The sequence below is a fragment of the Nicotiana tomentosiformis genome, chromosome 11, assembly GCF_000390325.3.
Source record: "Nicotiana tomentosiformis chromosome 11, ASM39032v3, whole genome shotgun sequence".
Lineage (NCBI taxonomy): Eukaryota > Viridiplantae > Streptophyta > Magnoliopsida > Solanales > Solanaceae > Nicotiana > Nicotiana tomentosiformis.
This window is the reverse complement of record NC_090822.1, coordinates 66,942,191-66,965,492: the sequence shown is the minus strand read 5'-3', so window position 1 is coordinate 66,965,492 and position 23,302 is coordinate 66,942,191. Positions and strand designations below refer to the sequence as shown.

Sequence of the window (23,302 nt, the reverse complement as noted above, 5' to 3'; positions counted from 1 at the left end):
CATCACGGTCCCGTCGGTGGAAAATTCGAGTCGTGATAATATTTTTCTCATGAACTCTTTTTCCTCCAATTGGTAAAAAATATTTTCATTATCAAGAGAAGGGAAAATATTTTTCAAAACTCTTTTTCAATCTTCCCCACCCTATTCTCCAACCCCACCAACCCACCTCCTACACCCCCACCCACTCCCCCCCATACCACCCTAACCAACCCCTACCAACCCATCCCAACCCCAACCCACCCAACCCTTACTCAACTCAATAGAAATATTATTAAGATTACTTTCTTTTCATATTGTAGAAAGAGTACTTTCTTTTTCAACAAAAAATATATAGTATTTTATTTCTAGGTATGGAACGCATATTTCAACGTTGAATTTGTACAGAGTCATATATTATTAGTAAATATTTTGAATATATTTTTTGAATATAAATAGTATCTTTCTATTTATAGTATTTTGTTTTTTTGAATTTTTTTTAGTTTTATATTAGATTGCAGACATTATATGAACAAAGCAAAAAATGCACATAGTCATATATTATTAGTGATATTGCTTGATGTGCATTAAGCACATTTTCTTCCTAAAATGAAAACTGTCATATTTTGTGGAAGAGTAACTTAAGTTTACAATATGATAGTGAAGAAGAGTATATATTATTCTAATTAAGCTTATGTCACTAAATAATCTGAGCAAAAGAAAAATTATAAATTGCACTTGAAAAAATATTACACTTATATAATATGGGTTAACCCATATTCAACCCCGCTCATTTGACACCCGACCCGCATGAAATATGAGCGGGTTGAGACCCAATCCATTTTTTACCCGCTCATATCCAACCCAACCCGCCCATTTGCCACCACTGTATTGAGAAAATATCTTATGAAGTTGTGGCTATCCAAGCCAACGAATGAGGTACATGCATTGTTTTACAATGTCTTCCTAAGTATTTATCTGTTGGGAAATTTGGAGGAGGGATATGCCCTTAAATACGGTGGAGAGAAGACCTCTACACAAAGATTACCGCAGCAGATTCAGTATGTGATACTCACACTACTGTGTACAATTCATTGCTCTATCAGCTTTCACAGATTGGATATATCAATACGCACTAAGGTGGAAAGAATTAAACCTAGACTCATGATCATCCCCGCTAAGTGGCTCAAGCCACCTGATGGACATTCCAAACTGAACATAGATGGATGCAACAAGGGTAATTTAGGTCCAGCAGGTGGAAAAGGAAAATATTTTTCATAAAAAATAAAAAAATATTTTTATATAAAATAAGCAATTTTCTTATTTATTTTCTAGTGTTTGGTTAATACAAATATTGCTCCAAGAGTATTTATATATAATATACGAGAATACTATGGGAGGTTGGGGGTGGAAGGTCGGGTTAGCGGGGGTTTTGGGGTTGTGTGGGGTCAGACGGGGGGAGGGGTGCCAGGGGTGGGTCAGGGGAGTGCAAGGGGGATGCGGGAGTAGGTGGGAGGGTCGGAATCATCACTTGCGGAGTGATTTTTCCTCCCCTTTCTAGGGAAGACATTTTTCTGAAATCAGAAGAAAATGTGTTCATGAGAAAAATATTTAACCCAACCAAATATTAAAAAATGAAAAAACATTTTTCAAAAGATATTTTCCTTAGTACTAAAAACACCCATACTGAATAATTTGGAATTTGCTCAAGTAACATGAACGTAATTAGGGTAATCCTAATAGCAGTTAGTTTTGGATCAAGGTTAAAGAGATTTTTTTGTGGAGGCAGAGTCCCAAGTACTTATAAATGCAATAAACATAGATTCAGTCACACCTTGGCAAATTGTTCACGTAGTCAGGCAGATTGTGGAGCTAAGCAATGAAGGAAACTCTAACTTCTCTAACTGTTTTGATGTATAGTTGTTTGGGGATAGGGTACACAGATTTGTAGCCCCAACCATACATGTATTTACCCGTTAGCTAGTAATATACAGGTTGAGGTCAATGTCTAAGCTGTCACCACAATGGTAAACCTTTACAACAACCTCAAAAAAAATGTGTGTAACAATAACTGTTGTTTACTTCTGCAAATATACCCCCGCTTTATCATTTATTCCATCAAGTTGATAAGCGTACGTGCGAAAGAACCGTAGACTCTCCATAGGCTTTGTTTACCCTAAAATTCGAGTAACAATTAAACTTATTTAGTGATTTTAAGAATACGTGATTTAATCCAATACCAATTGATAAACAAGGAATTGAATAGATAATCTGAATAATAAAATAAATCAAACTAGTGTTCTAGCAGAGCTTTCGACCTCGATTCGAGATGGTCTCGAGGTTGGATAAGGAGAACAATAAAGAACAGAAAAATAAACAATGATGAATAGTAATAGATAGTAAGTGAAATAGAGAACATCATTTTTTGTATATGTTTCTCAGTGAATCCCCATTTACAAATGAAAGGGGTCCCTCTTTATATAGTAGAGGAATCATAAATAAGGTACAATTCTTATAACAGAAACAAATCCCATGATTGGCGTCAATAACCGCTTGATTCGATATGTTCCGGGATTTCCGCCGAGATTTTCGGTCGGTTGCTAATATTTCGCCATTCCGTTATTACGCCTTACTCGAAGTCGGTCATGCTCGATCTCGATTTTCAGCGAGCACTTCGATCTTCGTGCTACATACTCTGCCATTGAGCTCGAGCCTGGTCTATTACGAGCTTACTCACGAGGCAGCTCCTCGTGTCTATGAAATCTGACATGTCCGATTTTGACCGTATATAGATAATCCCGCGTTTCTTTGAATAAAATGATAAGAAACGGTTTGAGCCTTGATTTTCCGAAACCTCGATCATGACGTCGTCCTTATGACGTAAGTGACGGATGTTATCGAAACGTCCCGTCAGTTCAGTTCCCAAAATCATTAATGCTTGTTAGTTAGCGGTCGGCCACTAACGCCACCGAACCGTCGCCGTGAACCTATAAATACCCGCTCCTTCATTGAATCAAACTTTACTTTTGCTCTAATCAAACCTCTAAGTATTCTCACTCTTTTCGTTGTCTGTAGAGCCACCGTTGTTAGCACCGAAACCACCAGTTTTTCATCTTTCTTCGCTCTTCTTTACTTATACAAATGGAGAAAACCTCAAAGACTGTACCGCAGAAGGAGAAAGCTTATTGCTCCTCTTCCCGGTCGTCCGGCGGCAAGGCGCCGGTGAAGCCGCTTCCCCATGAATATGTTCCTGGCCCGTGTACTCTAAAATCCGACTTCAAGGTCGAAAACCCTTCATCGATCCCGGGCCGATGTGAGAATGTGTCGATGTACATGTGCTCAATATCGAAGAACCACCTCAAGGCCGTGAAGAGGGACTGCAAGTGGGGTCCCGAGGTCGTGGTGCAAATTCATGCTCCCGAAGAGAGCATCACCGCTTATGTGGAGGGGTTCTTAAGTGTTTACACTATCCCATTCACATTGGGTCCCCTCGACCCAGTGATTATTGATCTCTGTAAAATATATCAGGTCACCTTCGGCCAAATCCACCACTCTCTATGGTGCATAGTAATCATGATGCGCTTCTTCTCTAGCAAGGCTGAAGGGCTAGAGTTTACTCTAAATCACCTCATGCTATTGTACCGGCCTCGAATCTACCGAGGACTAATCAGGCTCCAACGCCGGGCAACGAAGGCCTTGATCTCGAGCATCGACGAGGACAAGGATCAGGGTTGGATGAGCCGTTTTATACGGGTGAGGACCTGCGACATTATCCCGTAAGAGAAGATGACATTCCCTGAGGAGTGGAACTTCAACCGTAAGTGATCTTTTAAACTTTGTTCTTTGTACCTTCTTCGACTTCGCCTGATATCCCTTTTCGACAAGCAGCTATTCCTTGGATGCCTCAAGCGGTACCTTACCTCAAAGATTGGGTTCGGAAGTTAGCCTCAACTTCCACATATGCCGAACGCGCATGGCGTGATTTGGCAAAGGGAAGATGGGAGGCCAAGAACCACGGTAAGGATCTCCTTTTTCATGTTCTGAAACACTTTTTATACTCCATTCATCATTAATTTTCTTTCATGCATGCCTGGCCAAGGATGCCATTTTGAGGCCTTCAAGTGACGAGGAAGAAACCAAGTCCCCGATTCCGAAGCCCGGGGAAGACAAGAAGAGGAAAACTGCCTCGCAGTTCGAGACCCCAAGCCCAAACCTCGAAGGGTGAGGAGGAAAGTAATTGCTCTCACAATGGACTCAGTCCAAAACTGAGAGACGAAGAAGAGAAAAATGCCTCGGTACTGACGGTGCGACCTAGGAAAGCCGTCGAGGTCACCAAACTTTTTGAGCCGACGGCGGCTGCTAAAATCAAGCCTCGTGTCGAGGAGGCTTCCAAAACGAAATCGGGTGAGGATCCCGAATTACCAGAGGTCGAGACCGTTTCTCGGCCATCTGCAACTACACCGGACGGGGCCGGTTCTAAGACCCCAAAGATCAATCAGAGCGTCCTGAGCGACTTGCTCGGGACCATGACAGTAGGTCACTTGCCTTCTCTTCCGACCTTTTCTGAGGAGACACTAAAAGAAGCTTGAGAGTTGAAGACCCCTGACATAGGCAGAGGCTCTAGTGTAGGGGATCCCTTTCGGGATTGCTTTACTGGAGTCGATGATGCCTCTCATATCGGCGATGGTTCTATTCTTTTAGAAGAGGCCCAACGTCTCTTATCTCGGGTAAGCATCAGTTTACTGCACTTCTTTTCTTTACTCTTTTTTTCTCTAAATTTGACTTGTGTTTTCCTTTTTGTATAGGCCTTCGCCAAGTTTCGAACTGACCTCAGCCAGTGTGAAACCGAGCTCCAAAAGTTCTCGGAGGAGAGGAACGCTCTGAAGCTTCTTTGCGGCCAAAAAGATAAAACCATAAAGGACCTTCAAGCGAATTTGGCCAAGGCTCATGAGGAAGAGGCCGAGCTAGATAAGCAGGTGAGCATCCTTTTGATAAAGTACGGACTCGACCCAACTGTAGAGGCTAATACTTCATTATCTCAGCTACAACAAAAGGTTGAAAGGATCGAGCTACTTCGAGGAGAAGTCGATCAGGTAAAGGCCGATTGTGATCGGTGGAAGGAGAATATGGACCGCCTGGATGCGGAAAAAGAAACTACCTTGGCCAAACTATCATCGGCCGAGGTTCAACTTCAGGGCATCAAAGAGAAAAGTTCGATCCAAGCCAAGAGGATCGAGGAGCTTGAAACCGGGCTTGCTAAGGCCAAGGCGGAGATCGAGAAGACAAAGGTCATGGCGGACAAGTCTATATCCATGTACCGTGCCGATGTTGAGGCTGCTCAAATGTAGCTAAGGGAGGCTTCTGACCGAGAGCAATGGATCATTGACTCAACAAAGTGTCAATCCCGGAGGGAAACCCTCGAGGAGATCTATACTCGAGGTTTTGACCTCTCCTAGGAGATAGCCCGAGCCAAGGTGCTTGAAGCTGAAGCCAAGGAGCTTGCCTCCTTCGATAACTAAGACGATGATGAAGAAGACAGTCGAGGCGTATCCGATGAGGGGCCTGAAGGGGAAGTTGCTCCCGGAGAAGAGGTCGAAATCGGCCGTAGTTAGGGCTTAATTTCTCTGTTTGTAAGACCTTGATCGGTATCTTGTACAGAACCTTTTTTTACCAATATATAATAGAAAAACTTCTCTTGAATGTATTCTCAGTTTTATGTTCAAACGTGTTTTGTGCTTTTGCCTTGTGAAAATTTTGTTGTTGCAGCTTCTGTAATCGAGCGAACACTAATTCGAACTTTAGAATAAACCCTTAGGTTTTTTAGATGCGCAAGGGCAAGTCCCCGAGCTCAATGATATGTTCGAGATTTTGGATCGCTTGATCGATGCCATGACTGCACTATTTTTATAACTAAGTTCGAGTATGTTTCGAACTTAGCATAGAGTAAACCCTTAGGTTTTTAATCTAATAATGGGTAATTTTCGAACTTATAGTAACATACCCCTTAAGTATTTATGTCGGATCCTTGAGATAAATTCAAGTCAACTTTATTTGAACTCGGAATAGTGGAACCCTTAGGCCCTTATAGGTTGGCCCCATATGCCCTCTAAAAGACGGAATAAAAATTTCTTTATGCCTTAGCATGTGTTTTACTCATTGGGTTTTTTTAGGGTCCGATGTCAGTTGAAACCCCTTTGCTTATTGTGCCTTAACACGTTTGTGTTAAAAATAGTTTGATACCTCTTAAAGTTTTTCGAGGGCTGATTTTATCGAAGCCCTTTTGATTATTTGCCGAGGGTAGCCTTTTTAACCGGTTTTTCAGAGAATTTGAAGGCCTATCATTATTGCGGAATTCGGACGTCTCCGAGCCGCGTTATTTTGGCTGTAGCCTTTAGTTTGGCCATAACCTGCGGGTATTATTTTGGCCGTAGCCTTCGGGTATGCCTCTTGGGCTTATTTCCCTATAACATTTCGAACTAGTTTGGCATGTTGGTTCCCGAGAATGGTGGTCTTGGCCTATAGATCGAGGGGTGCTTCTTTGAGGTCTTATGAATTTGAGTTTAGATAACTCGAATATGCCTATCATCGATGGTAGTTCCCGAGTGTATATTTGCACTTTGGCTCTTGAGTCGCTTCTCACAATATCATAAGCATGAGGTTTGTATAGTAGAGGATTTTCTTCGAGACACAAAATGTTTAAATGAAGAGAGAATGCTTCTTTGAATAGTTTATACATGCGCACATGTTTTTCCATCGGGGCTCGACTAATTTATATGGATACGGTTCTCTTGACCGTTTGGCCCATTACAAAGCTTCCCTATCGACGCCCTTTGACATGAAGTACTATTCTCGAGAATACAACATCCAAGGGTTATGCCCTCCAGTATTCGAGGTTGATTACAAAGAAGCCTTGGATACTGTTGAATTGTCTTCAGGTAGCACATAATTGTTGCCTCGTTAAAAACCTCGCCAGAAAAACCCATTTGGGACAAAAATCGATCTAAGGGAAAAAGAGTGCAACGCGTACTTTAAAACCCGAGGTCTCGATGTCTTTGGTCGAACTCCTGCAATGAGTTAGCGTCGAATATACATAAATGAAATAAGGGAGAAAAACATACCTTAACAATAATATCGTTTGAGAAGTGATATATTCCAGTTGCTTGACAGTGGTTTGTCGTCCATCGTTCCCGAGTTTATAAGACCCTTTTCCGACTATATCGAGGACTTGATAGGGTCCTTCCCAATTCGGGATGAGCTTCCCATCATTAGGATCTCGAGTGTTGATGGTGACCTTCCTTAGGACTAAGTCCCCGACCCTGAAGTGGCGAAGGTTGGTTCTTCTATTATAATACCTTTCGATTCGTTGCTTTTGTGCAGCCATTCGATCGAGTGCCGCTTCTCATTTTTCATCTAATAATTCGAGGCTAGTATTCATAGCCTCATGGTTCGATTCCTCCGTTGCATGTCAAAACCTGGCGCTGGGTTCTCCGACTTCGACTGGAATTAAAGCTTCGGAGCCATATACTAAGGAAAATGGATTTTTCCCTGTACTGGACTTCGATGTTGTTCGATATGCCCAAAGGACCTCGGGTAGAATTTCTCTCCACTTCCCTTTAGCTTCGTTCAACCTTTTCTTCAGGTTTTGGATGATAGTCTTGTTCGTCGATTCGGCCTGTCCGTTCCCAATAGGGTGATACGGAATTGACAATATCCTTTTTATTTTATGGTCTTCGAGAAATTTTGTCACTTTACTACCGATAAATTGTTTACCATTGTCGCATACTATTTCTGCGGGTATCCCAAATCGGCACACGATGTGATCCTAGATGAAGTCTATAACCTCTTTTTCTCTCAATTTATCGAACGCCTGTGTTTCAACTCATTTAGAGAAATAGTCAGTCATAAATAAAATGAATTTAGCTTTACTTGGGGCCGATGGAAGAGGGCCAACGATATCCATCCCCCATTTCATGAATGGCCATGAGGATATGACTAAATGAAGTTGTTCTTCGGGTTGATGGATCATTGGTGCAAACCTTTGACATTTATCACATTTTCAAACAAACTCCTTAGTATCTTTTTGCATGCTATCCCAGTAGTATCCTGCTCTAATGATTTTGTGAATAAGTGATTCGGCGCCGGAGTGGTTCCCACAAGTGCCTTCATGGACCTCTCGTAAAACATAATCGGTGCCTCCAGGTCCTAAGCACACTGCCAATGGTCCATCGAATGTTCTTCTGTATAATGTTCCATCTTTAGCCAATGTGAATCGAGCAGCTTTGGTTCGTAGGGTTCTCGACTCTTTAGGATCCGATGGGAGCTTTCCATTCTTCAAATATTCAATATATTTATTCCTCCAATCCCAGGTTAATCTTGTAGAGCTTATCTCAGCATGACCTTCCTCGATCATAGATTTCGAGAGTTGAACGACAGTCCCCAAGCTGATCTCATCTTCCTCGATCGATGACCCCAAGTTTGCAAGTGCATCGGCCTCACCGTTTTGTTCTTGAGGTACATGCTGTAAAGTCCATTCCTTGAAATGGTGCAAAGTTACCTGCACCTTGTCCAAATACCTTTGCATTCTATCCTCTCGAACTTCGAAGGTTTTGTTTACTTGGTTCACCACCAGTAAAGAGTCACACTTGGCTTCAATGACTTCTGCCCCCAAGCTTTTAGCTAGCTCGAGACCTGCAATCATGGCCTCGTACTCGGACTCATTGTTAGTCAACCTAGACGTTTTGATAGATTGCCTAATATTGCTACTCGTGGACGGCTTCAAAACGATGCCTAGCCCGGACCCCTTCACATTTGAAGCATCGTCTGTGAAAAGGGTCCATACCCCCAATGACGTACCCGATTTTAACAAAAGTTCCTTTTCAACTTCGGGTACGAGGGTTGGCGTGAAATCGGCTACGAAGTCCGCTAAAATTTGAGACTTGATGGCCGTCCGAGGTTGATATTCGATGCCGTACCCACTGAGTTCGACGACCCATTTGGCCAATCGACCCAACAGTTCGGGCTTGTGCAAAATATTACGAAGTGGGTAAGTGGTTAATACGCATATTGGGTGACATTGAAAGTATGGTCTTAACTTTCTAGAGGTGCTTATTAGTGCAAATGCTAATTTTTCTAAGTGTGAATATCTAGTTTCTGTTTCTCCTAAGGTTCGACTTACATAATAAATGGGAAATTGCGTACATTGCTCTTCTCGAACTAGGACACCACTTACCGCGATTTCCAATACTGCCAAGTATAAGTAAAGCTTCTCATCTGCCTTTGGAGTGTGAAGCAGTGGTGGGCTCGATAGGTATTGCTTCAACTCTTCCAATGCATGTTGGCATTCCGGGGTCCAGGCGAAATCATTCTTCTTTTAGAGTAAAGAGAAATATTTGTGGCTTCGATCCGACGACCTCGAAATGAATCGGCCTAAGGCAGCTATCCGCCCAGTTAGCCTTTGTACGGCTTTTACACTATCCACGACGGAGATGTCTTTGATGGCCTTGATTTTATCGGGGTTGATCTCGATTCCCCGATTCGATACTATGAAGCCAAGGAACTTGCCCGAACCAACCCCGAAAGCACATTTCTCGGGGTTGAGCTTCATGTTGTATTTCCTTAAAATCTCGAATGTTTCCTACAAATGAGCCAAATGGTCCTCTGCGCACAGGGACTTAACTAGCATGCCATCAATATAAACCTCCATTTATTTACCTATTTATTCTTCGAACATTTTATTCACTAGGCGTTGGTAAGTAGCTCCTGCATTTTTTAGCCCGAAGGGCATTACATTATAACAATATGTTCCATACTTGGTGATAAATAAGGTCTTTTGTTGGTCTTCCAGGTTAATTTGGATTTGATTGTACCCGGAATAGGCATCGAGAAAAGTAAGGATATCGTGGTCGGCCGTGGCATCGATAATGCGATCGATGTTAGGCAGTGGAAAAGAATCTTTGGGGCACGCCTTGTTTAAATCCTTATAATCTACACACATTCTAAGTTTATCCCCTTTTTTAGGGACTACAACTACATTGGCTAACCATTCGGGATATTTCACTTCGTCCTTTATGAATGCATGCTTTACTTCAGACTGAGGTCTTCTCTTTTGCGTCACCAGTTTGAATCTAGGGTCCAGGCTCAGCCGATGTGTCGTCACCTCTGGTGGAATCCCTGTCATGTCTAAATGGGACCATGCAAAACAATCTATGTTATCAACAAGAAATTGAATAAGTTTTTCCTGAGTTCGGGGGTTAATCCCGTTCCTAGGTATACCTTTCGCTCGGGCAGGTACTCGATCAATACAACATGTTCCAGCTCTTCGACCGTTGATTTGGTGGCGTTAGTATCTTCGAGAACAACAAAAGTTCGAGGGGTCAGAGGCTAGTGGTTGTGATTGCTATTTGACTTCCTGTTTATCTTTGATGCTCGACCTTTCCGAGGCTGATAGTGTCGATATCGATGTTACCTCATCGACTGCAAACATTTCCTTTGCAACATGCTGCTCCCCGTATACTGTTTTTACACCGTCTAATGTCAGAAATTTTATCATTTGGTGGAGTGTCGAAGGTATTTTTCTCATATTGTGGATCCAAGGCCTTCCGAGTAGGGCATTGTACCTCATGTCGCCCTCGATCACGTGGAACTTAGTATCTTGAATGGTTCCAGCCACGTTCACCGGTAGAATAATCTCCTCTTTAGTTGTTTCATTGGCCATATTGAAGCTGTTTAGGACCCGAACTGCGGGCACGATTTGATTTTGTAGGCCGAGCTGCTCCACGACCCTCGATCGGATGATATTCGCCGAGCTACCTGGATCCACTAAAACACGCTTAACTTGAACTTTATTTAATAAGATAGAATTACCAGAGCGTCGTTGTGGGGCTGAAAAACGCCTTCTGCTTCTTCGTCGTTGAATGATAAAGTGCTTTCGGGCACATAATCCTGGGTTCGTGTTTTCCTAGTGATTGATACCTTAGTGCGTTTGAATATTGGTCCATGTGGAATGTCGACCCCACCGACGATCATATGAATGACATGTTGGGGTTCCTCCTTTTCATTTTTCCTGTTGGCGTCTCTTTCTCTGAAATGATTCTTGGCTCGATCGCTGAGGAACTCTCTAAGGTGGCCCTCATTGAATAGACGGGCTACCTCCTCCCTTAATTGCCTGGAATCCTCGGTTTTGTGACCATACGTGCCATGACACTTGCATATAAAAATTTGGGTTTCTTTGAGAAGGATGAGTTTGTATGGGTCTGGGCCACCTAGTATCTTTGATCCTTCCGATTGCCGATACAATGCCTGATGCATCAATACTAAAGCTATATTCCGATAACCGAGGTGCTTCTGTGGGATCAGCGTACTTGTCAAAACAACTCTTGCTCATAAGTCCCCGAGAATTCTGTCTTCGATCACTTCTCTGATCGTTCTGGGCAGAATTGCGTCCTGAACCATTATCCTTATTGTTCCTTCGATCTGCGGTATATGGTTGATATCGGTCTCTGTTCGACCTTGGCTCCCTGTCGATGTCCCTTTGATTTTTATTGCCGACCTGTTTGGATGTGCTGAACCGGAAGGAGCTCCCAATTGATCGTCCTCGACCCTGATCTTCGATTGGTATCGATTGTGCACATCTGCCCAAGTTACAGTTGGATATTCGATCAAATTTTGCTTCAACTTACGTGATGCTACCGAACTCCGCTCGTTCAAACCTTGGGTGAAAGTTTGAACGACCCAATCATATGTGATCGGTGGCAACTCCATGCGTTCCATTTGAAATCGGGACACGAACTCTCTCAGCATTTCATTATCCCTTTGTCTTACCTTGAAAATGTCTGATTTCCTCGTTGCGACCTTTATGGCCCCGGCATGTGCCTTTACGAAAGAATCTACTAACATGGCAAATTAGTTGATGGAATTTGGTGGCAGGTTGTGATACCAAATCATTGCTCCCTTCGAAAGGGTCTCTCGAATTTTTTCAACAGCACAGATTCGATTTCATCATCCTCTAAATCGTTACCCTTGATGGCGCATGTATATGAAGTAACATGCTCGTTGGAATCAGTTGTACCATTATATTTGGGTATGTCTGGTATACGAAACTTCTTTGGAATAGGCTTCGGAGCCGCTCTTGGAGGAAAGGTTTTTTGTACAAACTTCTTTAAATCCATCCCTTTCAATATTGGTTGTGCACCCGGTATCTGATCAAATCGAGAGTTGTAGGTCTCTATTTTTTTATCGTTGGCTTCGATTCTCTTCTCCCCTGATTCAATTCTTTTGGTGAGCTCCTCCAGCATTTTAATTATCGATCAGTCCCCGATTCGTTACCATTCGGCCTCTCCGGTACTGGCTCGGTACGACGAGTAATTTTCGACTCGACCCTATTCGGAGCTCTATGTTGATTTTGTAACTGAGCAATAGCGGCTTGCTGAGCCTGAAGCATCTCGAATATTACTTGGAGACTGACTCCCTCGTCTCCTCTGCCCTGTGTTCTTTGGCCACTAGATCGGCCTTCTCTGCGTACACTCCCATCGAGATATGCGCCTAGGTCCGCATTTAGAGCAACGTGCGAACTGACATCGGTGGGGTTAGCGACCGGTGCTCCCCCGTGAGTAGCCTGTGGCACTTCGATTCCTGGAGCAATCACATTTTCGTTTTCACCATGGAATCCGAGGCCATTGTCACCGTGTGTGGATGCGTTTTGTGAGTTTGACATGTTTTAGCTTGAAAGCAAAGATACTTGACAAGAACAAGCGTAAAATAGTGTGTTTCACCAGAATCAGTACTGAAAAATCACTATTATCCTTAGCCCCACGGTGGGCGCCAAATTATTTATCCTAAAATTCGAGTAACAATTAAACTTATTTAGTGGTGTTAAGGATACGTGATTTAATCCAATACCAATTGATAAACAAGGAATTGAATAGATAATCTGAATAATAAAATAAATCAAACCAGTGTTCTAGCAGAGTTTTCGATCTCGATTCGAGATGGTCTCGAGGTTGGATAAGGAGAACAGTAAAGAACAGAAAAATAAACAATGATGAATAGTAATAGATAGTAAGTGAAATAGAGAACAACATTTTTTGTAAATGTTTCTCAGTGAATTCCCCCTTACAAATGAATGGGATCCCTCTTTATATAATAGAGGAATTCTAAATAAGGTACAATTCTTATAACGGAAACAAATCTCATGATTGGCGTCAATAACCGCTTGATTCGATCTGTTCCGGGATTTCCGCCGAGATCTTCGGTCGGTTGCTAATATTTCGCCATTCCGTTACTACGCCTTACTCGAAGTCGGTCATGCTCGGTCTCGATCTTCAGTGAGCACTTTGATCTTCATGCTCCATACTCTGCCATTGAGCTCGAGCCTGGTCTATTACGAGCTTACTCTCGAGGTAGCTCCTCGCGCCTATGAAATCTGACATGCCCGATTTCGACCGTATACAAGTTTTAAGTTCAATGTTGTCCTTGGGTAATGCACTATGGTCATCTCCAACCCTTGCCTCCATTTTCTCATTCAAAATGGAGTAAAGTTACTCCAATTAGTACTCTATTTTTTTTACTACAAAAAAAAATATTTTATTTTATATTCTTCTTTCTTCAATATTATAATATTAATAATATTTATTTAAATTTTATTTTCTTATTTCTATTAGCAACATCTAATATTTTATATTTGCACCATTCATTTTTTGAGATGATTATATATTTTTTGTACAATTATAACTTATAATAAAATCAAATTACAATTTTACATAACAATAATAAATGCACAAAAATTAATTTATCAAAATTGTATGCCAAACTTAAAGATGTAAAATTAATATTATAAAGATATTACATAAACATAATTAGGTATATATAAAGAGATAAATTAAATGAGTTAAAATAATAAAAATAATAATAAAATAATAAAGAATAGTAATGGAGGAGATGAATAGTGTCACTCCAAATGCCCCATTTTGCAGCCAATAATGCAATAGCATTGGAGTCAAATTTCTCCAAAAACTGACATTATGGCAATTGAAGGCAGCGTTGGAAACGGCCTAATGAATACTCCTTAAACTTTTTTTATTTTGCTTTCTATAATTTCTAGGTTTGGACAACATTATTCCGAAGCAAAAGCATTACTACATTTAAATTTCAACATGACCACCACTGAGTAGTTGTTACTTGTTACTACTACATGCGTGCATGAAACAATGGTTTTACAGGCCCGTAGGGTATGCCAAGATTCTAAATTGAGCATTGGTTTATCCATTGAGCACCAGAGACTAATTCAACTTGGTTAGCTGAACTAAAACTGGAGAGAACCCACTGATACGGGTTACTCTAGTAACTCTTTCCCCTTTTGTTGCTTTCTTTTTGGATGAACTACAAGAGACACATGATACATTATGGAAGTTAGCTTAAGATTCTTACATCGTTAGACAAGTGTTGGGAAATATCATCGGCTCCCCAATATTTTGCTTCTCCTGGGGCTCAAAAAATTGGCTCCCATTTACAAGTCTTTAATTTGTCCAAGAAATCCAAATCAAGTCAACAATTACTTTGCACTTAGAGTAGTCCTTTCCCTCACGTATTTTGTACATGAACTTGTTCTTGAAAACTAGAAACAGTTCAAACACCAAACAATACTCTTACACAGCACAGGGAGCAACTGCAGCAAACCATCAGCATTTCTGGCTCCAATCACTCATTTGACCTTTTTGCACAATACCATTTTCAGTCAAGTACTCAACGAATTCATCTATAAGATACGGCCAAGCTCCTTCAGCATCATAATTTGATAATGCAGGGTCCACAGACTGTATTGATAGTCAGAAATGTAACTTAGGTAATATATACTGATGTAAAACTTTAACATAAAGACAGTGGAGAGAGATGGAATGTGGGGAGGTAAGGGATGTACTCTGGGTGAGTTCAAAAGCTAATACTCTAAAGTAGATAAGTAGATGAGGAGTAACTTACCCTTGCAAATTCCAGTAGCTGAGCCCAAGTATCCCGTGAAATAGCCTTGTTATGCCGTGCCTGAATTAAGTGGCAGATCAAAGTAGGGGTTAGAGGCGAGTTATAGCATCCTCTTTAAGCAGATATCACTTCTAAGAGCAGATTGGTTAAGTTTATGTTATAAAAATACCAAAGGTACATACAGAAGCAGACACGGCGGCAAAGAGAGAGAGAAATCATATTGAGATATGTACGTGAAGCAAAAAGAAACCAGTGAACAGAGAAAACAAATACAAAATCCTGCACTTTTTTGGCCTTCCAATTACCTGTAGAAACTGACACCAATGATCAACCAACGGCCACTGCTTTTCAGCAAATAGCAATTGCCACATCCCAATAGCCGTGTCCAAGGCCAAAGATTTCTGACCCTGAAATTTAAGAAGAGGACATCAGCGTCTCTGATGCAGTATGGGAAGCTTGGAAGAGAGAAATTACTCATATATACTGGTAAATATGTTTTTGGTATCTTTTTAGCGCAGGCAGTCTATTGTAAATGATGTAAATCCCTTACTAGACATGCTTAGCCTCCTGCACAGCTTGAAAAACCTGTGTAGCACTTTCTTAGTGCTTTTGTTTCATGAATAATACCTTACCATTATTTAAAAAGTATGTTGAGGTTCTTGCCTGAAAAATTACATTAGTACTCCTACATCTTTTCCAATAACAAAAAAAGATTACAAAGGCAAACTGGAGAAAATTCAGAACTTATCCTCCCGAAACCACAACTTAATAATTTAGACATTAGACTAATTACTGAGAGCTTCCTGTTTAAAGAAGCAGTATGCAAAACTAATACAAAGCAAAGAAGAGCAGAAAACATAAACAGCTGCCGCTAATTGATTTAGGAGTTTTCCCTTTGCAGTTTTGATCATCTCAGCTATCTGTTACAGAGTTGTTTCAGGATGGAATTTCATACAATTTCTTTCTTTACGCAAAGGATTGCAAAAATGAGCATTTCTTGTAAACATCTCTGACTGACCAATATTTGTTTTCCATTTTCCCCTTTACCATCATTGAAATAAAGAGCAAAATTCATAGACAGGCAGCACTAATCCTCATATATTAAACCTACAAATCTCATCTGCCAACATATACCTCATTGCATATCACATCACCCAAAATTGAAATATGTCAAGTACAATAAACATCTTCACAATGCAAAAACAGAAGGGTCTTCACAATGCAAAAACAGAAGGGTGTTAAAATGACCACAGGTATGGCACAACATTTGCTGAACTTGGATATCTATCCAACTTCTCCAGCCAAAAAAACATTGGAAAAAAGAATTTACGGATAATCCATCCAAGGCTGCAATTACTAGCTTCAGATGAAATAAAAAGAGAACTATCAGTAGTTGTCTTCTGAATTCTGCCAAGTATTTTGAGTTTTCCATCCAAGAACTTAAGCGAATGTTAGTTGAGTAAGCAAACCTTTATACTTTTTCTTGGTTTACTAGTAAGACATATGCAACATTGACCAAAATCAAAATTTTCTCCCTTGCTTTATCTTGCTCAAGTGTGCAGTGACATAGCGTACAGTGATAACATATAAAACTGCCAAGGCAATTCCCAAAGAAGGAAATCTTATTTTGGGTCTTTTCTCACGAAAAGGAAAAAGGAAATACACAGTTAAAGCCATGTGTGGTTGATGATAATTTCCTTTGGAATTCAAATTCATTGGAGAATTGTGAGTTGTGACAGCCCTAGAAAAAGTGGTTTAGTTCATTTTAGATTCTCTTGTGCCTCTGCATCCGCGTCAAGAGTTTAAGGCAATCATACCTAACCTGTTACTTTCTTCAAAGAAAAGCAATCATATTCATACCTAAAGATGGTTGGTACAAGCTAAGACCTCTAAGTAGCTTTTGAAATACGACCATTCATTTATTAGACTTAGTATAGAGGCTTAAATACCTAGAGTAATGTGGCAGACGATTGAGAAACTCAGATTGGATCTTGGTTTAACAGGAAAAAGAAAAGGAAATACTTTCAAAAGCTCATTAAAAAAGTGACTTGTTGCTGTTTCTTAGACATCATTATCAATCACTGGTATTTAACTAAATAAATGAAATGAATGCACAAAAGGCGGAGGGAAAAAAGGGAAGGGGAAGCCTCCCAAGCATGAGGAAATAATAATTCTTAATTCACATTAATCAATTTGAACAAGCAAAAACTCAAACGGCCGTTGAATTATCAAGGGAAAATTGGTGAGGATCAGTAAGACAAACCTTCTCCTTTGCCCAGCTGAAAGCAAAGTTGTAAATCTCTCGGAACTTATCTGAATAAAGTAAATAAAAAATTTAAAGTCAGGAACTTTTCATCTGATTAAATCAAATCAAATCAAATGTTCAAAGAGCTTGTTAACTAAATTTAGAGTTGATATAGCAAATTATTAAAACAAGGCAAAAACTTCTTTGACAACACAAGGAGAGTTCCATGTCATCACATACGTTCGTCTCTCATCTCTGAACGCATAAATGGCAATTTTTCTCTGAGCTTTTCCAATGAATCTATTCTGCCATTCAGGAGACAGCTTCATTAGATCAAACATCTAAAATTCGTAGTAGACAGAGTAAAAGAGATAATACTATAGAAGTTCACAGGTCTTAACCTAGGCTTACCCGAGAGATTGCAATCCACCAATAAACTCCTGCTTGGAGAATTCACACATGGTTGCAGCTTTAATGTGCCATGAAAGAACCAACTGTAATTGTATTCAATCTTTTAATGTCAATAAAATATCAGGTAACTCCTCAAAAAATATTCTGATGAAGTAATTGGGTCAATTGATGGCATCAAGAAGATGCAAAACATTACAAGTAGAAGCAAAATGCTACATAGTAGCATCAAAAAGAAAAAAGGCAACTCCTTAATGGTGTTTTCCTTTTCCCTTTCATCTTTCTCTGCTTTTATTATTTTTTTGACTGGGCGAGAGAACTACTCAAGGGATGATTCTTAGTAAGACGATAACGAGAATAGGTGGAGTAACATAAACGCTCAATGGTTTAAGAATTTTTATGGCAATCCAGTATCAGCCGAAAGGCAATCCTGTCAGTTGAGAATATTCCAACAGTTGGAGGCTGAACCTATTATTATTATTATTTACAGTCTTTTAAGCTCTTATATTTTGTATAAATTATAAGAAAGCAGAAATTTAAAACATATCTGCTAAGTGAAAGATCATCATCTTAGTTCAAAAACATAAAACACGCGGAAAGCTATAGATGAACCAAACCTGATTGGTTGTGTGGCTTCAAATTTACTGTGGTACCATTGTCATTTGGTCGTGAATTCATCAGAAATCAGGAACAAGTATCGGGTTTGATTAAGTCAAGAACTACAATTGTATAAGCTCAAAATTTACAAGCCATATGGCCCACTGTAAAAGTATAATTAATGGTAGTTCTCTTCAATGCAATTACTTATCATAATTTCTATTGATAAACCTCTCCTTTGAGCCAAATCCTCCCTCCAAAATGAGTCCTTAAAAGGGAATAGAGAGACAGAAAGAAAAAGTAGCTGAGAGGGTTATAGTGAATAGCACATACCATAACTATATCCTGAGGATCAACCTGACAATGAAACAAAAGAGTTAACATTTACTCGAGCATAATCAGGAATAATAACTTAACAGAAAATAGGTAAGAGAAGCTATAAAGTGCAATATACCTACACATCATTATGTTATACAACTTGAAATTTAGAACAAGTTTGAAAAGGAAAACTTATACAACCAGCTAAGACCACAAACAATTCTTAAAAGTTTTTTTTTTTGGAAAACTATAACGATATAACAAGTGGCCCTTGACTCGTTGATTAACTAACTACCTAGACTAACCCACCTGAATGTCATTGCAGAGGAGACTAATACCATCGGCCAAAATCATGTCAGAGTATGGGTCTGCAAAAGAAAAGAATGTCCATCACAAAAGTGATGTAATTAGTAAGAGAATCCAAGTTGAAACACCAACCAGATGTTTCGTGCTAGTCATATGTGTAAAAGATCCCTTTGGATGCAAATAATGAAGAAAACTACTTTAAATTTCCAGTAAAATTAGCAAACTCTAAGCAGTTTTTGTTTACAGTCATACAGCTTTACATCTAGCAAATCGCGTCCATTTTCCCAAATTTGTTTTTAGAATTATTTAGTAAATGTTAATATAGGTACTTAAATGGTAGTCATAAGGCAAAAGATGCTTTCCCTCACTAGGGAACATATACAAAATCCACATAAGGGAAAGACACGATTGTCTTTCTCAGCTCTCTACACAACTTGTAATGATCCCAATGTTTTGGATGTACTTTTTTACCAGCATTCTCTAGTTCTTGGCTTACATCAAAAAATTTCTATCTTACCTATCAAAGAAAAGAACCTCGAATTTACGAATATCCAATGAAGCAACGCTTTCCTAACCAAGAAATCCCCGAGGCTAGCTAGCGCATGGGTTGAAAATTGATGAATAACGGGCCCCTTCTCCACTTAAATACTAAGCTTTTGTCTTCCACAGGGTCCAAACTCCTGACGGATGACAAACCCACACATCATGGGTTATGTTTTTACCACTAGACTGAAGCCCCTAGGGGCACCAAAGAAGCAATCTTAAACCGAGAGAACATAGTGATTCAGAAATCTTGTATTTCATGAAGATTAATATCTGTGGTATTAAAAAGACATCTCCTCGAGCTTAAAGCGATGAAACAATGTGAAGAGAGGAATTATCACTAATTCACTACATACGTGAATCCATGCACTTCTGTGCGCTTCAAGCAATGGCTTGTAAAGTGATCCAAATGAAAAGCAGTCGATATGTTGAATCTCAGAGTTTGATTAATATCGGTATTGTTGTATATTGGATGTTGATATCAGTTATTCTAATTGCAATTTAATTATTATCGTACTAAATTCACATATGTTAAGTATTTTTAATTTTCTGTAATTGTGTGCTTTACTTCAAGGAAGCATGCTCTTCACTTCTTGCTTTCACTTCAAGCCTCAAGGGCCTAGTCGCTTTTTTGTGCTTTTCGTTTTCAAAAAACACTAGTTAAATACTAAAAATGTAATGAATTATACAATAGCCAAAGGGTGTGGGTGAATATAGTGCCTATCCTCATAGATATTTCCATATTATTGCTCTAACTGTTTGATTTTCCTTTCTAAATAGTTTAGTTCTCACTTAATCATTACACTATCGACATTCTTAATTTTCATTCTCTTTTTATTTTTAATTTTGATAGGTTAATTTTCATTCTCTTAAACAACACTAATAGGAGGATTTCCATGTTGGCTAGTTATTACACTCTGCGGAACAATAACTTACTCATTTTTTATTACTTGAAATGATCAGTAAACTTGTTACTGCAAATCGATCGCATCACTGAACATCATGCAAGTAACTAATCAATCTTTTCTAGCTTCAAGTCTAACCAATGTCAAGAAAATAGGAAGCACCCAAGTCATGGAAAACCCACGAGGTCCAAGAAGACCTAAAATATTTTACAAATGATGTGGTCAATCCAGCTTAGATTCTCGCTGAAAGATGTAGTCTAAAATAACCTGTCCGCAACAAAGTGCCATGAGACTATTCATTTCTTTTATATTCTTTGCCTATCTTTTCGCATGTTTTGATATGCACATAGGCATATATATTTCTTAAAGGTTAGTGATTAGACAGTGGTTGTTTAGAGTACCTCATTTAAAAATGTCCATTGCCCAATTTTCAAGTTAATCAGAATAGCTCAGATCTTTTTGTCTCCTAATAGAGCATATCAAGACTACATAAAGATGTATTATCAAAAGAGCAAACAAAATAAATTGCAAAACCAAAAAACTAGTATCTAGTTAACAAGGCATAGGATGCAATGTTTGCCTTTGTATCTATTGTAAAGCTCCTCCAACCGCCTTGTATCAGCAGATGACTTGACTTGTGACTGGCTGTAAAATATATCAAATGCTCCTTCAAGATTCCAATCACTGGCCTTCAAAGCCTGAAGAGCAACTTTTTCACTGCGTACAAATATGATGAATGGAGAGTTATCACTGTGTACTACGTAAATATCACAACCTAATCCACAGAACTTTAGGGAAAAAAATTATAAACTGCTCAAGCATAAATGACTTCAATGTTTCGGCATTTTCCAAGGAATCATGTGACAAGAGCAGCGACCTATGACGAATAAACACTTATAGATTTTAGGGTACTTAGAATTAACACGATTAGGAAAGTGACATTCCTCCAACACAAATCGATCACATTAAACTTTAAAGTTTAAAAACTATATATGATTTTCAACACAATCTCAAAGTTTTAAGTGGAGGGTTGCACTGATCTATGAACTAACATGGAGGATGAAATTCATAAATTATAACATCATGGACAAAAAAGAATAACATGAAGGAACTTTATCTGATATTATGTTGACCAATTAAATGATGCTAAACCTTTCTTAGCGTTCCAAAATTTATATGTGGTATTTGCATGTTGACGTAGTCACTAATATTATATCAGTATAGAACTACTGAACACAATTTATATCTTAAAGTTAATCCTCTTGCAATTTGTTATTTAAACTTAATTATCTCCCTAAGTACTTGGGGCCAAATTCTCATTCCTCACCCCTCCCAAATGTTCTGTTTGTACTAAGAATGGTTAATTGGTGATGGACTTACACTCTTATTTTACTTAACTTCAGTTCTTAGATACATTATTGTTCAAACTAAAATTTAAACACTTCTTTACACACTTCAAATAGTATGCCCTTGTATTTTATCAGCTCTTTTCACAGTCAACAAGGACTTTATTATGGTTGTAACTGTTTCACACCACCAGCAGTGACTTGATGCTGGTTCTCGTATTTAAAATTACTTTACTTATCAAAAAAATTAGCGTGCTCTTGCCGTGTCTTGACTAACTGGCTGAGTCATATTTGTCTACGAGCTCATGTCTTGAACGCTAATCAGCTAAAACAATAAGAGAAACTTTTCTAGCAATAGACACGAAAGAGAACCAAAGAAAATTGTTTCATCAAAAAGGTTTGGCATCTTTGTTAAAAATGATGCCATTGCTATAAAACTTTAGAGTTATTGGAGTTACCATCTTATTTAGAAAGTTTCAGAAATGAAACAAACAGGATTTATATGACATCTACTACAAATAATGGTCCATATTACAAACAACCACCGAGCCTAAATTTTAGTTTACTGAACCAGAACTGCAACCAACTATGATACATCAACATGTCAGGCAAACTACAAGCAAGGTGGAAAATAAATGCTCCTTCAGTCTTACATTAGTTCAGATGTGCTACAAGACACTGCAACTCAGTATCCAACGGAGTCTATAGAGTTGTAAAACCTAGAAAGAGACAAGCTCACATGTTTCTGCTTATCACCTTTTTTTTCGCAAACAGGATATGAATGAAACTTCCTTGATTAGAAAAAAAGATAGTATAACGTATAAAATTAAGCTTAAGTTCTGCAGGGGAGTTGAATTCCGCCGTGAAATTAGAACAGAGAAGTTAGCGAATCAGGATACATAGCATTCTGAGAGCTCTAGAGAGATGAGAAAGGTACCTTGCCCCAGTTATGGTCATGAACTGCTGAACTTTGTCCCGGCGCCCTATTCCTAGCTTGTTCTGTTAAAGCAAATGAGAAAATAAGAAGACTTACAATATCAACGAAATAAATAGAGAATTGACTCAGTAAACAGCTAGCACTGACCATCTTTTCGGGGGCGGAAGGAAGAAAGCAGTGATCGATAAGTTGCTCCCGCTGACCGGGGAGAGATTCTGTGGCTAGGGTTTCGTCGGTGTTCCGATCTTCCCCTCTCGGCCCACTGCTTTTCTTTTTCTTTTTCTTTCTCTTTGAAGTAAAAGGGGGATACTAGGGTCCACTATGAAGAAACAACCTGCACAGAATTACTGTCCGCTGTCCTTTTGCTTTTTGTTTCTCTTTTTCATTAGTTTTTTAACATATTCAATACAAATTGTACCACGATCATCATATGGTGAGGGATCAAATATTCCCAGTAAATCTCATGCATTTGAATTTTTTGTTGAATTTATATTTGCGGAAAACATTTTGTTTTATCTGGAAATGAATTTTTCACATATTTTGAAGTTTTGAGATCTTATAGGATTTGGCATTTTCTAAAAAGAACATTCATTTATTTTCGTCTTACCTATCTTGCACATTGTCTCGAGGGTTCATGGTTAAATGAATTAACTTTGGTTTGAGCGGAGATAGAATTAGTAGGCATTTGGACATAAAATTGTGAAATTTCAGGAAAAAAGTGAAAAAAATTTAATTGAGTGAATATAAT

General features: G+C 39.2%; 2 protein-coding genes across 2 annotated transcripts; one reads left to right on the top strand and one right to left on the bottom strand.

The window, feature by feature from the left end:
- Nucleotides 1–3,117: 3,117 nt before the first annotated feature.
- LOC138901598 (uncharacterized) lies at nt 3,118–5,324 on the top strand. Its single transcript, XM_070189373.1, has 2 exons — nt 3,118–3,258; nt 4,782–5,324. The coding sequence occupies exons 1-2, from the start codon at nt 3,118–3,120 to the stop codon at nt 5,322–5,324; spliced, it is 684 nt and encodes a 227-aa protein (XP_070045474.1).
- Nucleotides 5,325–14,327: 9,003 nt separating this feature from the next.
- Nucleotides 14,328–22,905, bottom strand: LOC104115427 (uncharacterized). Its single transcript, XM_009626057.4, has 11 exons — nt 22,702–22,905; nt 22,555–22,616; nt 20,852–20,988; nt 18,827–18,885; nt 18,533–18,556; nt 17,606–17,688; nt 17,435–17,499; nt 17,213–17,262; nt 15,255–15,356; nt 14,950–15,009; nt 14,328–14,786 (listed from the first exon to the last, which is right to left on the bottom strand). Exons 1-11 carry the CDS (start codon nt 22,702–22,704, stop codon nt 14,652–14,654), a joined length of 780 nt encoding a protein of 259 aa, XP_009624352.1. The 5' UTR covers nt 22,705–22,905; the 3' UTR covers nt 14,328–14,651.
- Between the last annotated feature and the right edge of the window lie 397 nt (nt 22,906–23,302).